This window comes from Gadus chalcogrammus, chromosome 4 (genome assembly GCF_026213295.1).
Source record: "Gadus chalcogrammus isolate NIFS_2021 chromosome 4, NIFS_Gcha_1.0, whole genome shotgun sequence".
NCBI classification, from domain to species: domain Eukaryota; kingdom Metazoa; phylum Chordata; class Actinopteri; order Gadiformes; family Gadidae; genus Gadus; species Gadus chalcogrammus.
Window position 1 is genome coordinate 24,144,048 of NC_079415.1, and position 15,069 is coordinate 24,159,116.

Consider the following 15,069-nt stretch of genomic DNA (forward strand, 5'->3'; position numbering starts at 1 on the left):
AAACAAGATTGAAGACTTTTATGTTTGCTTTAGCTTTCTGCTAAAACTTAAATACTTTACCTTTATTTTACTAAAATGCCTTTTTAACTTTCCCTTTATTTTCTATTTTTACCAGAAAAATACATGATCTGATACCAGAGAGAAAGGTTGCTGGGCTAGAGTCCTAGAAGCTGGGTTAGAGTCCTAGAATATGGTCCTTTAGGTCGGGTTGTAGTCCCGACTTGGGTTCCAGAGAGACTGTTGATCTGATCTTAAATAACTTTCAATTTAATTTTCTCACTTTCTTAAATACATTGCACTTTCAATTTTACTTACTAAAAAGCCTTTTTAACTTTCTATTTGACTCATTTCTTTGCATATGTTTTCTTTTACTTATCTATTATTTTATTTTATTGTATAAAAATGTTTATATGTGAAGCACTTTGAGTCTGCCTTGTGTATGAAAAGTGCTATAACCCTAACCCTAAAGTTGCCTTGCCTAAGCAGATGAGATATTTAGATGCAAAAAAGCACACAATACTGTTGACAATTAATGATCATATATATTTGTAATAAAAGTATGAACAAAGATACATCACAACATGCATCAACAAACAACATAACAGGCAAACATTACAATAATCTGAGGCCTCAGATGGGAGCTTCTCTTTGCGTGTTACTTCATACTCAAGGTACGCTGGGGAGAAGTCCACTGAGTGTTTGAATCAATGAGTTCTTATTCACTTCGGTTGGCTTCTGAACCAAAAGCCTTTGTGTACCAGATGGTTATCTTTACAACTGAAGCTGTGGGGAATGCCATTGGAGGGGGTAGCGGCCGTGCCATCTAACGCCTCGTGCCCACTGCACCGTCAGTCAACGGACGTGGGAAGGCGTGGCTGACGGATGGGGGAGTAGTCTTTGCAGAGGCAACCGTCAGCCAATCAAATCGCTTCGCCGGGTTCTTCCCGCTTCTTCCTGCTTGTTGCGAGGCAAGAAGACCCGCTTTCCCGCTTTCCAGTATCGTCAGAGCCCGAGTCGCGTCACAGTGCTTAAATTTGCATACGCGATCTGATTGGATGACGGAACCGTCGCTGCCGAAAAAGTTGAACATTTTTCAACTTTTTGACGGTGGCGAACGCTCCAAGTCAACGGACGGATCCACAATGCATTGCGCGACCGTCCCCATTCAAAGTCAATGGGCAACGGACAACTGACGGAGGTAGTGGGCACGGGGCGTAACCCTCTGGCTTCGTTGACGCTAGTCAGGGGGTCTAGGAACAGGCCCATGCTTCAAAGCATTGCTTGGGAGATGATTCACAACACACGAAAAGATAGGAACAGGCAGGCAATAAAATGCATCACACGACTCTCGAACGTTCACACTTTAAATGACCCAAAAGGAGAGCAGAAGGCAAGCAATATATGCATCACACAAAATAGTAACAAAACTTAAGTTCATAGATAGACCAAAAACGTAACAACATGTAGATTTTCCATCACAATCCCCCCTTTGATTATTTATAATCACAAAATTATGCAACCTTTAGGATTAAAATGATCACTTAATCAAAACATGCATATGTTCATAATCTACTATGTCCAACCATGGCCTCCAAGTACAGATATTTATACCACCGTTCGCTTTTACAGAAGGTAGCATAAAATCACCTAACATCACCTGGAAAAATACAATTAAACTTCCATCACACTATCAATCCCATCAGATAGTGGTCCAGGGCTGGCGTCCATTCTGAATGACGTTGATTCTGGACCCATCTCTCCCCAGGCCAGAGACAGTCTTTTGGGCCTGGTTCTGACGTGATTGTGTGTGCAAGGGTGAGTTACTTGCACTTCACCCTGGTTTCAGTGTTGGGGTGACGCTCAAGGGGGTTGGGTCGGAAGTGACCTTTGTTGTTGGTGATGGTGCCCGCTTGCAGTGGCTGGCGTGGGTCTGGGTAGCACTCTTAGCTACCTTGCTGTGATCCACAGGACTTGGAATGATTCCAACCACCTTGGTGAATTCCAGGCACGTCTTCGATAGTAATCCATGTATCGTTGAGTTGCCCTTCCTTGGGCTGTATCTGCAGTTGCCTTGGCTTGTTGTCCCGTAGACGTTGTTCTCTACGGGACCACTCTCCCTCTCTACTGTCCCACCACTCCGAGGGTGGTACGCACAATGGTTGTGTGGGTCAATTCTGTTGGATGACTTGGTTCACCAAATGTGAACCATTGTCACTGGATAATTTCTTTGGGAATCCCCCCTTTTGATAATTATCCACATAAACATCACAATCAAGTCATCTGTTTCCATATATTCAAAAGTCATAAAAATAAAAAATAAAAATAAACTAAAACAAAGAAACAAGGCTACCTTTTTAAAAATATTTCTAAACAAAAAATATTCTTATTTGATTTGTCCTTAATGCTGCTTCCGTGATATAAAAACATGAGTAATTGGCAAGCACTTAATGTTTACTACTCTAAACATTAATTGTCAATCCAGTCAGTATTAATAACACACAGTATAACCCAAAATGTAAACGTTATTCTTCTCTTTCCCATTGTCCTTCATGATGTCTCTGAGGGACCTACATGGGGTTTGTTTCATTTTTTTTTTCTTGAGTAATTATTTCCTTTGGTTTGCTTTGGTATACCCAAGGTTGTTGTTGTGGGCTCCCCATCCCCCCTCATGGACTTTCCCATGCGTCAATTTACCATAATAAGGGATAGCCCAGGCCTGTAAGCATGGCTTTCTGTTGCGAGCGCACCAAAAACCTTCTACTTTAATTCTGAAAAAACATTTCTTTAAAATTCAACTTTTCTACTTGTCTTTGATCCTTCAAACTACTTTTCCTAATAACTTTCAAACCTTTCAGATATACTTCTTAGAAACTATCACACACTCATATAGACAGTCCTAGTTACACATTAGATCTCGTCTCTTGTAATATACGTGAATGCTGTGTCTAGTGCGATACTTTCCGTACACTGCTCTTCTCTCCCTCCGCCTGGACACGCCTCCACCTCTCTCTCTGCTTCCTGCCTCTCATCCGCATTACGGGCTGTCCTTTGAAGTGCCTGTCCCCACGTCTCTCCCGTCTCTGAGACCCTCCTTTGTCTCTTTGTTCAGGCCACTTCAATGTGGCTACACAGGCACCATGGAGGCCACCACTCTGGTGCTGTTGGTCCTGCTGGACTGTCTCCCTGTGTCGTCCAGCAGACTGTTCCGTAGCTCTTCAGGTGGGCCTCCCATGGTCTGTAACTTCATAAAGTCTGATGAAGAGGAGTCGTGACGTGGGGTATTTGCACTGTATTGGGCCACTGGTCGGGCTGAAAGCAGGAGAAGGAGGAGCGTTGTCCAGGTCCGGATCTATTTGAACAAAACTCGATGCAGATGGGTTATCTTTCTCCCCACCCCTTTTCTTATCTTGTCTTGCCTTCCGTTCTCATCTATCTCTTCTCCTTCCATAACACATACTTCTTCCAATCTCTCTCATACGTTCGTCAATTCACCTTGTTTCCATTTTGGCCATAAAACATTAACAAAATATCATGATATAAAAATCTGCATTTTCAATATTAGGCAACACACTTCTGTTGTCCCCGTCACGTTGTCAGTCGGGGGTCAGTCGGGGTTAGTCTGGGTCAGTTGGGGTCATGTCATGGCTGTGTGATATGGTTGACCATTAAATTGGTTGTGATAGATTGTAAAAATCGATTATCCACTGTCTACAATAGCCCGTTGTTTACTATAACCATATATAATAAATATAATATATAATAACCATATATAATATTACATTTAGCTGATCAGGTCGCGTAAGGCTGGTGAGAACCATACAACAATCATTTGGATGTGGTGCTTGCGTGCGTTGTGACGCTGAGACCATTTTGCGCGTTGGTTGTGTTATGTGTTATGGTGCTCATACCTCCTCCTTGGACCTGGCCCGCTCCTGCGTCCCGTCAATGCTAATGCCCCCTTCCACCTCTGCCTCTTGGATGATTCACAGTCACTTCACGGGAAGGTGCGAACTGCCAGCCGGCCCTTCCATTGTCTTTGTCGATTATTTTGGGAGAATCGTTGAACCAAGGATCCATGACGCCACAACGAAAGCAGGCCTGCCTCTGTGCTTCCCCACTTTCCTGTGGTCGTCCTTGCCGTCCGGCGCCTCCACGAACATTATATCAGCTTGGTCTCTCCCGGGAATGTCGCCTTGAATACGACCCCACCGTAGGCCCAGTTTGACTTGGCGTGGTTCGCCGATGGGTGATGGGCCATTTCCAGAATGGCTGTAGCGAGGGATTCCCCTCCCACTGAAGATGGGTCCGGGAGACATTCTATGTCCTTAATGTCACTGGGTCTCCATGCACGGAAAACGTATGCCGGACTGCCATAACCCCTGTTGCGCTGTTAGCGGGTGCCTCCTTTACCGTGAGGTCTGGATAGAGGTTGAATGATGGGGCGGCGGCCTGGGCGTTGTCGTCATACGGTGGAGGTGAAGGGGGATTCACACGCGGCCCGCCGGTGCAGTCCAGGTCCGGGTCTACATCTCGGGTGAAATCGAGATTAAAAATTCCTATACTCTCTACGCTCTCTGTCCCTGGCTGATTCTTTTTTCTCTATCCTGGCCCCAACAACCGTTTAAGCTAAATCGTTTAAGCCCAGTTTATACCAATATTTCACTGTTTCTCCCGATTTATTATACATTTTTAGATCCATACACACTATTAGTTATTATTTAACAAATTATCTAATATCGCCGAAACCTCATTGTTACTACACACATATACATATATTTATTAATGAATACCTATTATTATTATTTATATATATATATAACACCAACCGCGCTTCAACGGGTTTCCCTTTACCGTCCCTGACAGACCCTAGCTGCCCTTTCTGTTACCTATATAGCCAGATATATATTGACGGAAGCGGAGCTACCGCATGTTCCTATAACAGAGTTTCTTTGAACGAGGCCTAAGTTCAGATATAAGTTTACGTTTACCGAAACATTTATATACCGTTCCTGTAACAGATTTTTTTCGGAAGCTTTAAACAGTATTGTGATCTCACCTGCTCGAATTCTTTTTCCTTTGGATACCGTACTGAATACCCCTACTTGATCCCCCACAGACACCCTTTCCTCGACTCCATTAGTCTGGTTACAGTCACCTGGAGGCGAGGTAGAGCTTTGGGACTGAGAACGAATCCTCAGACCTGACTTGGCAGACACCCAGGGATTTTTCAGGGGATCTTCAGGTTAGGTATCCCGGACGAGCCCCCAACTGTAGTGGCAATTTCTGTATCAGATATTGCGTCTAAGCAGATGAGATATTTAGATGCAAAAAAGCACACAATACTGTTGACAATTAATGATCATATATATTTGTAATAAAAGTACGAAAAGTGGCAATTTCTTATTCACTTCGGTTGGCTTCTGGAGGGGGTGTGTCCCCCTATTAACCAAAAGCCTTTGTGTACCAGATGGTTATCTTTACAACTGAAGCTGTGGGGAATGCCATTGGAGGGGGTAGCGGCCGTGCCATCTAACCCTCTGGCTTCGTTGACGCTAGCCAGGGGGTCGAGGAACAGGCCCATGCTTCAAAGCATCGCTTGGGAGATGATGCACAACACACGAAAAGATAGGAACAGGCAGGCAATAAAATGCATCACACGAATCTCGAACGTTCACACTTTAAATGACCCAAAAGGAGAGCAGAAGGCAAGCAATATATGCATCACACAAAATAGTAACAAAACTTAAGTTCATAGATAGACCAAAAACGTAACAACATGTAGATTTTCCATCACAGCGGTCAGACAGGAAGTCCTTAATCCAGGTGCAGGTGTTGAGTGGTAGCCCCAGGTTTGTCAGTTTAAACACCAGCCTGTCCGGAAGTATGGTGTTGAACGCCGAGCTGAAGTCCACAAAGAGCATTCTGATGTAGCTACTCCTCTCCTCCAGGTGGGACAGGGTGGAGTGGAGAGCCGTCGCAATGGCGTCTCCTGTGGACCTGTTGGCTCGGTAGGCAAACTGGTGTGGGTCTAGTCTGGGCTGCATGGATAAGATGATGTGACTACGGACTAGCTTCTCAAAGCACTTCATGGTGATGGGTGTGAGTGCCACCGGGCGGTAGTCTTTGAGGCAGCTCACAGTGCTTTTCTTTGGGACCGTGATGATTGTAGAGGTTTTCAGGCAGGGTGGGACGATGGCCTGGGACAGGGACCGATTAAAGATCTTGGTGAGGACCCCGGTCAGCTGGTCAGCACAGTCCCTCAGCACCCGTCCCGGAACGCCGTCCGGCCTTGCTGCTTTTCTGGGGTTCACCGCCTTCAGCGTGCGTCTGACCTCGTGTTCTGTGAGGGTGAGGCTGCTGGGGGCAGGTGGGTGTGGGGGTTGTGATGTTGCTTCCCCGCCCTGCCCCATCACGAACCGTGCGTAGAAGGAGTTCAGCTCTTCCGCCAGCTGTGGGTTATCACCGTCGGCGAAGAGCCTGTTGGCTCTGAAGTTGGTCATGGGCTGGACCCCCTGCCACACCCGCCTCGAGTCGTTGCTCCGGAAGTAATCTTCGATCTTGCCCTTGTACTCCGCCTTGGCCTCTTTGATGCCTCGGTCCAAGTTAGCCCTGGCGATGTTATAGAGGGCCTTGTCTTTTGACCTGAAAGCGGAGTCCCTCTCCCTGAGCAGCTGCAGCACCTTTCTGTTCATCCATGGCTTTGTGTTGGGGTAAACCCGGACAGGCTTGTCCATGGTGAACGAGTCTACACAGTTCCTGACATGTTGGAGGACCGTTGATGTGAACCGTTCCAGGTCCTCATGCTCGTATTCCTCCCATCTGGTGTCATGGAGACTGATCTGCAGTGGCGTGGAGTCTGCTGGCCAGGTTTTGACTGTCCTAGTGGTGATGGGAGCACTTTTCCTGATGGGGGTGCACGCTGGAATCAGAAGGATGGACACATGGTCTGACTTGCCTAGGTGAGCCAGCGGTCTAGCTATGTAGGCTAGTTTAATGTTGGTATAAACCTTGTCCAGTGTCTTTTCTCCCCTCGTGGCACATTTAATGTGCTGGTAGAATTTCGGAAGTACCACCTTTAGATTGACGTGATTAAAGTCCCCGGCGATGATGTGTACTGCCTCAGGGTCCATGCTCTGTTGTTTACTGATGACGTCATGTAGCTGAGCTAGTGCTATGTTCGCATCAGCGTCGGGAGGAATGTAAACAGCTGTGATCAGCACGGCATTGAATTCCCTCGGGAGGTATGTAGGCCGGCATTTAACTGTGATATATTCCAACTCCGGGGAACAGTGGCTACTCACAGTTCTAGTGTTGGAGCTCCAGCTGTCTTTAGTGAAAATTAGTAAGCCGCCACCGTAATGTTTCCCACTAGCCTTAGTTCTATCAGCTCGGTGAGCTGTACGTCCCTCCAGTGCTACCGCAGAGTCGGCAATGGACACCTGGAGCCAGGTTTCCGTGAAAATAAGCACACAGCTATCCTTCACGATGTTGTTAGTTGCAACCCGCAGTCTCAGTTCATCCATCTTGATAGCAATTGATCAAACGTTGGAGAGGAAAATACTCAGCAATGCTGGTTTGTCCGGGCATCTCTTCATCCTCGCTAACAGTCCTCCCCTGCGGCCCCGTCGTTGCTTACGATCCCTTCTTCATCGCTTGCGCTTCAGATCCGGGAACCAACTGTCACCCGGTATCCGGGAGATGTCTTCGGGTATTCCGTGTTCGCCTAGGTACTCAGCTGAGACGGCCCTTTCACTGTGTGTACCGATCCCTAGCAAGTCGTGTCTGCTGTAGGTGTGTGCAGAGCAATTGTCTACCGATATTAAAACTAAGACATAAATAAAACTGTACATTAATAAACTAGAGAAGGCACCAGCCGGAGGAGCTCCAAGCTGCGCGTCAATGCGCACCGCCATAGCAAGCATCCTAGTTCACAAGTGCGTTACGAGTGGCGGGGCGCGCCCTTATTTTCCATAAACATGCCCGCATAAATGGGAGTAGGCCTAGCTTAATTGCATTTCAGTCATAATTTAGAAATGTATGGCCTTAAACATTAGCCTACTAGGCTGCTCATGCGTTGCTGCTTTAAAACTTATTTAGTATCGTTTTAATTGAGTTTGACGTAGCGATAGCCTATAGGCCTACGTTGCAAGGCCATTCTTTTGGGAACCAAAGATAACTCAAGACACCCGTAGGCTATTCTTAATTCATTGCAGATCTAAACATTGTCGAGCAATTAGATTAAACATTGAATGAACGTTGTTTATTACAATTGTTCCATTCTGTTGCGGTGCGCTGATAAGCTCACCTCACCCAAGTCTCGCAAACAGCAACATTCTAGGCTATATTATCTTGAGAATAAGAACCACTGAAGAGGCAACATATAATCAGCAGTGTTTTGACAATTAAAAGAGAAACACACGTAGACAGTCATAAAAGTTACAGGCCTTTGCCCGAATAACCATTTTAATATTATATTTACTTTACCATTCTTCATCGTAGGTTAAAGCCCATAAAACTGTTGCGGGGAGGCACAACATTGACCATCAATAGCGGCCGGTAACGTTTGCAAACTCACATTTTGTAGCCTAACATTAAAATATCAAGTGCATTAATAGAGGACAAGTGGTCAATATTTTTAACTATAACAAATGTTAACATTAAAACGAATTATATGTGTGCAAACGAACATTCACAGGCAAGAGAAGTAGCCTAAACTTCAATAGGCTACATATTAAACTAATAGGCAATTAATACAATCAGAAATACAGGCCAATCAAATTCCTTGCATATTAAAACTCAAAACTCAACAAACTCAAAACTCAACAAGTGCAATTAGGTAACATTATCCTTAAGTAGGATGGAAATGTTTCCCCTAAAATGAGAATGTATTTCTCCTCTGGTCACACGCATCTATGAACTCATTTGTAACTTTTTTAGATCAATCTGTTCTGTGCGTCGCTTATGTGTGTGAAGTAGGGCCAAGTGGTTCAGCCTACGAGCTGTCATGGTTTTCCGCAGATAGGTCTTCAGTCTGCGTAATCCACCGAATGACCTCTCCGCTGTGCACGTTGTGACTGGAAAGGTGTAAAAAAGCTTGACGGTCTTCACAAGCTCCCTGAACAGTTCCATCAACCCAACTTTACCTTTGAAAAATGCCCTGATGTCGTGCATTGAGCGTATATTGCGCGCTCTGCACACATCGCCAAACATATCCAGCTGCACCTCCAAGAGGCCCATATCCAAGTCTTTGCTGTCCCACACAGGAGCGCCGGTCTCGCAGTTGATTTTCCCCACAACTGCACACTTGAAGGGTTCGATTCGGTTGAAAGCCTCAAGAGGAGAAAATCACTACCTATCGAAAAATGTCGAGGCGTTCATGCATTCCCCTGGGGTTTTAAAAGGAAAAGTTTGTAAACGTTAGTTTAGTTTAGTTTTTTTTTTAATATGAAGACAATCTATTCTCAATATTACTTACATCATTGGTAAAGCAAACTCACAAATCAATTCTCAAAAAGATTGTTCCTTTTCTATAAAAGGTTTGTGTGGCATAGGATTTCCCCTTGTTAATTTGGTTTGTGTAGAACCGAAAATCGGTTGCTATGGAAACGTGACGTCACACTTTTGTACTCTTGTCTGTTCAGCCTTCAAAACAATAGCTGGTAAATTGTGAAAAATGCATTAAACTGTAATCATAAAACGCGGTTATATGCTATAAACCCTATAGTATCTTGGGTACTATAAAGGCTGGGACGAATTTCAAAGTCCACCTTATGTTGAAAGTATAGACCGTGGCGATTCCCATTGAAACGAATGGCGCGTGAGTTTCTTCAAAACGAGAGCCGGTAAATTGTGAAAAATGAATTAAACTGTAATCAGACAACACGGTTATAACGTTAGCTCATAGCTGAGTGGACTATACCTCCCGTTGCCAAGTCGTAGCTAAGGTGCGTCCTATTTACTGGAGGAGTGAACAGTTGCATAATAAACTTACGGGAGGGTACTGATTGGAAAATATCGTGCATTTTGAATGTCCAAATAGCACACCACTAACATTTTCGTCCTGTCTCGTCAACGAAAACAAAATGACATTTCGTCATAGTTTTTATTATCAAAGATCTATTTTTAGCTCGTCAACGTCTCGTTTTAGTCACGGAAAAAAGGTTGTTGACGAACATTTCTCGTCATATTTTCTTTAACGAAATTAACACTGGTGTGGAGCAGGCCGCAGAGACTTTGGAGCCTTAGGATCACCTACAGTGGGACTCTCCTGTGCGCCCTGAACCACATGTTGGTAGAACACACTGAAGGAGGCAGCACTTCGCTTTGACTGCAAACTACAAAGCAGGACGTCAACGTTTTCAACGTCCGAGAGCAACAGCTTTGGTGACTGGATAGCTGCTTTCACCTCTTCCATGGGGTACATGACATCCACCAACAACCGCAGTGTAGAGTAGAAGGAGAATTTCCGTAGTTGTTTCAAGAAACCACTGCACTTGCTACCCGCATCACCATTAGACATTTCTGAGAAATCATGCAAGTAACTCGCCAGGCTCTCATAGTTCGCAAGAACTGACTTGACACTGCTTGCGGAAAGAGTCAAACCATGCCAGTCTTTTTGGTGACACTCTGATTGTATTGATCAGCTCTTTGACTGTCTTCATCGCATCTCGGCATATGTTAACCCTTGAAACGGCATCTTGAAAGGCAAGGTTCATGTTGTGGGCATTACAATGCACGTAGGCCTACATTGCCTCTTATTGTATGTCCTTTTCGCACGCTTGTAAGCCCGACCTGCTCCCTGACATATTTGCAGCCCCATCGTAGCACTGTCCTCTACAGTCTGACCAGGACAGACCCAGTCTAAGGGAATCATTGAGAACGGAAAACAGCGTGTTGGCAGAAGTTGATTCAGTTTGGTAAAATCCAATAAAGTCCTCTGTACTGTTCAGATCATTGTCAACATACCAAATGCAGACACTCATCTGTTCGTGACGTCTGCCGTCTCGTCCACGATGACCGTGAACAATCTGGCCTGTATGTCCGCAATGACTCCTCGCAGGACCTCAAACGCCAGCATCTTTATTATTTCATTTTGAATTTCATGCGACTCATACTTAAATTTTTCCTCCCTTTTAGCCAATTTGCAAGAGCCTCATTATCCTGCGATCTTACTTGTAATGTCTGCATAAAATTGGAGTCGATATCTTCATGGCCTCTGACTGCCAAGCCCTGTCTCACCAGTAGCCGCAAGGTGGAGACGATGACCAGAAGAGCACCTTTTGCTTGGACCATGTCCTTAGCTTTTTGGTCGGACACATGCTGGAGAACATTTATCCAACGCACAAAGGTTGCGTATTTGAAGACAGCTTCTCGATGGCACTTCTCGTGTGCTCGGAATTTCTCTGGCCCCTTTCTGAAGTTTGGAAATCCATCGGAGAGGAAGGCTCCCTCTCTCTTCGTGGAAAGCGTCAGTCGCAAGACTGGCACACTTCACAAAAAGCTTTGCCATCTTCACATTTCAGCCATTTAAAAGTGGACAGCCACTCTTCTCTGAAACATCTCGCCAATGAACTTGAATTTTCCTCTTTCCTCTTGCGTTTTTGACTGGGACTGGGCACAGGGCTGACAGTCATCTAGGCCTAGCCCTACGTTACGTCGTTAGTGCAGGATGCAGTGACACTGGATACGGTAAGCACAGAGCTCATCTGTTCTTCTGTATTATTATTATCCACTCTGCCTTTGGTGACATTGATGGCAGTGGCATTGGTGGCAGCAGTAGGCCTCAGAATAATCCACTTGACCATTATGTTTTGTCTTTTAATCGCTGCTATAGCTTTGTTTAGCTCACGCTAAGTTAACTCAAACTACGTAAGTGAGTGGACAAAACATATCAAAATTCGCGGGGTCGACCTGTCAATCATTTGGCACTCTGCCAACCATTGGTATGTTAGGAATGTTGCTAGTAATGTCTAAGAACGATTGGTGGGGGGGAGGGAGGTGGCGGGCGGGAGGGAGCATTCAGCGCAGCGCAGCGCAGCACAGCACAGCGTTCTCTTGAGCAGCAGAGCATTCTATCGTGCAGCGCAGCGTTCTATCGCGCTGGGTTTATTTAAAGGGCCAGACAACGAAAACGTGCCGGTGCACTTCGTTTCAATATTGAGGGGTTATTGCAAGGAAACTTGTGCCCCCCCAGATATGGCACCAGTGTATACATTACATTTACATTTAGTGGATGTTGCTGACACTTTTATCCAAAGTGATTTACAACCATTCATGCACACATTCACACACCGACAGCGGTGTCGACCACGCAGGGTGACAGCCAGCTCGTCGGAAGCAGTCAGGGTGCGGTGTCTTGCTCAGGGACACCTCGACACTCGACACCTCTAGCCGGGGATCAAACTAGCAATCTTCCGGTTACAAGGCAACCAGCTTTACCTCCTGAGCTACTGCCCTCCCTCTCTGCTCCCTCCATCCCTCCCTCTCTGCTCCCTCCCTCTCTGCTCCCTCCCTTCACACACTTGTGTTTGAGAGGCGAGATGGATTCCCTGAACCTGAACCACATGTATCTGTACTCACTGTGACCCGCCTTGGATTCAACCGCTGAAACGACCCAGGAAGTCAAATGCACTAACGCTAATTCTAACCGTGTGTGCGCCTGCCGCAGTGGTTGGAGTGGCACCCGTGTGCGCCGGTGCTGCTGGCGGGAACAGACGACGGGAACATGTGGATGTGGAAGGTTCCGGGAGGCGAGTGCAAGACCTTCCCTAGCCCCGCTTGCCATGGCAACGGGAAGATCCTCCCCGACGGTACGAGAGGGAGGCCCTCAGAAAGATGGTTCTCATTCCTAACATTTAAAAAGTGCTTTTTCTTTTGTCTTTTTATCCGATTATTTTTTTTTTTAACTAATTGTAACTAGTTAACTATAATCTAAAGTAAATTCTAACTTTATTTTATGAGGGATTTTATGGTTTATTTCAAAGAAAGTAGTTTTTGGTTTTGGATTCTTGACTTTTTATGTTTTTATGTGTTTGTAGTCTGGTAAATTGTTTAGAAAAGTGTTTCCTCATTGAAATAATATATATATATATATATATATATATATATATATATATAATTTTTTTTTGTATTCATATATTTAAACTCAGACTGTCTGAAACTCAGGGACTGATGGTATGTGCCTGTGTCTTTAGGTAAGCGAGCGGTGGTGGGCTACGAGGACGGCTCGGTCCGCGTGTGGGACCTGAAGAAGGGGAACTCACTCCACGTCATCAAAGGTGAGGAGAGAGACACTGGGTCTATAAGACAGAATTATAACCCTGCTTAAAACTACTTGTTTGGTTCTTCTTCTGCGATTCTGAGACAAACGTCCTCTAATTAAGTGGCCTCTGGGGATGTTAACCATGTGTGGATGACGTGTTTTACAACTCTTATTTGAACCAGAAAACGTAGAAGAATAAATTGAGCTTTCAAATTGACCTTGAAATATTATTAAACGTTGTTATGATTTATGTTTCTGAATCCATTTGTGTCATTTATATTATTGATAAATGCATATTTTCCTAAACTCGGCAAACTAGCTTTCTGAATATCTATGTCTTTAGTCTAATAGTGCGGAGTTGTTTGGATGACCCTAAACGATTGTAACATTTCTGTGCACCAGGTCGCGACGGCCACCAGGGGGCGGTGACGTGCCTGGCGTCCAATAAGGACGGCTCTCTGGTGGTGACGGGGTCGGTGGACGGCTCTGCCAAGCTGATCAATACCGCCACAGGCAAGGTGAGTCTGGGTGACTCAACCTCATCAACTCATTACATAGTGAATGAGTGGATGTCAATTACTATTCATGTTAAGGGGAGCATTCGCTGGATTTATGGTAAGAGTTTATTAACCAACTAATTTTTTCTCTGATACATATTTAAACCCTAACCGTATCCCAAGGGTTTCAGCAGGGTTGTTAAAGGTATTAAAAGGTAGTAAATTAAATTTGCCCAAATTAAGGCCATTAAAAAGTAATAAAAAGTAATAAACGTTATCTGACGAGGTATTATATTTCCAACAAGCCCTATGAGTTTTTCAATTTGTGTAATTTACGTGCAGGGTTATCGCCTAAAATTACTAAAACTTGCATGGATTTATATTTATGTTGTGAGTAGGACCTGAGCGATATCAATGATGTCATGTGGTGCGTGCGCTGAAACAAACTGGATATACCCGGCTGGCTTGCGGCCAAACCACTCCGCGAGTTCGCTTCTGTTAGTTCAAAGTCATTTGAAAGACAATAATGGGGAAATGCAAATTTTTGGACCTCTGGTTGGAGGAATCGATATTTAAAGAATGATCGCAAAAAGAACATTTGTTTGACCGGTTGCCATGGTTATATCAGTGTGGTTTATTTGCAGTTGCAGTGTTGATTAGCGATGTTGTCAGCTTACTGTTACATTAAACTGTAATCAGAAAACGTGGTTATATGCTATAGACCAGGGGTCTCAAACTCAAATTACCTGGGGGCCACTGGAGGAAGAGCTTGGCTGAGGTTGGGCCACAAGTACTCAAGTATTTCTTAAAAAGGGTGTTTAGTATAAAAAAAAAAAACTGTTCCAATTTTCTCAATATTTATTATTAACAGTTCATCAACAGTTCAACATTCTCAAAGTGCATAAACAGAACATAAATAAATTCCTCTGAATTTTTTTTATTTATTTTTTTATTTTAATTTAACCTTTTAGAAAACAACTGTTCCAACCTTCACAGTATTTATTATTACATAACAGTTCCTCAACCGACATTTATTATTATTATTATTAAATTTGTATTGCAATGTAAACAATCTCAAAGTGCATGAACATTAATTATAAACATAAATTCCTCTGGAAAAAAATGTAATTTTAATTGTACCTTTTTTACCCAGGGAAGTAAGAACAAGTCTCTTTTTTAAAGTGAACATTGAACAGTTCTTCAGAACATAGGACTCTCTTGTCTACTTTTTGCAGCCAGACACCTGACAGCGCTTTCTCTCACACAGCTGAGCCACATTTGGCTTGAGGGAAGAGGCGGTTGAAACTCTCA

At 44.4% G+C, this 15,069-nt stretch overlaps 1 protein-coding gene across 1 annotated transcript in view; it reads left to right on the forward strand.

Moving 5' to 3' along the window:
* The window catches only part of aamp (angio-associated, migratory cell protein), a 49,098-nt gene that overhangs the window by 11,317 nt on the left and 22,712 nt on the right, over positions 1-15,069 (forward strand). The window contains exons 5-7 of the mRNA XM_056589683.1: positions 12,668-12,809; positions 13,194-13,277; positions 13,664-13,779. Of these exons, the coding sequence (XP_056445658.1) occupies positions 12,668-12,809; positions 13,194-13,277; positions 13,664-13,779 (342 nt within the window). The remainder of the gene's footprint in view (positions 1-12,667; positions 12,810-13,193; positions 13,278-13,663; positions 13,780-15,069) is intronic.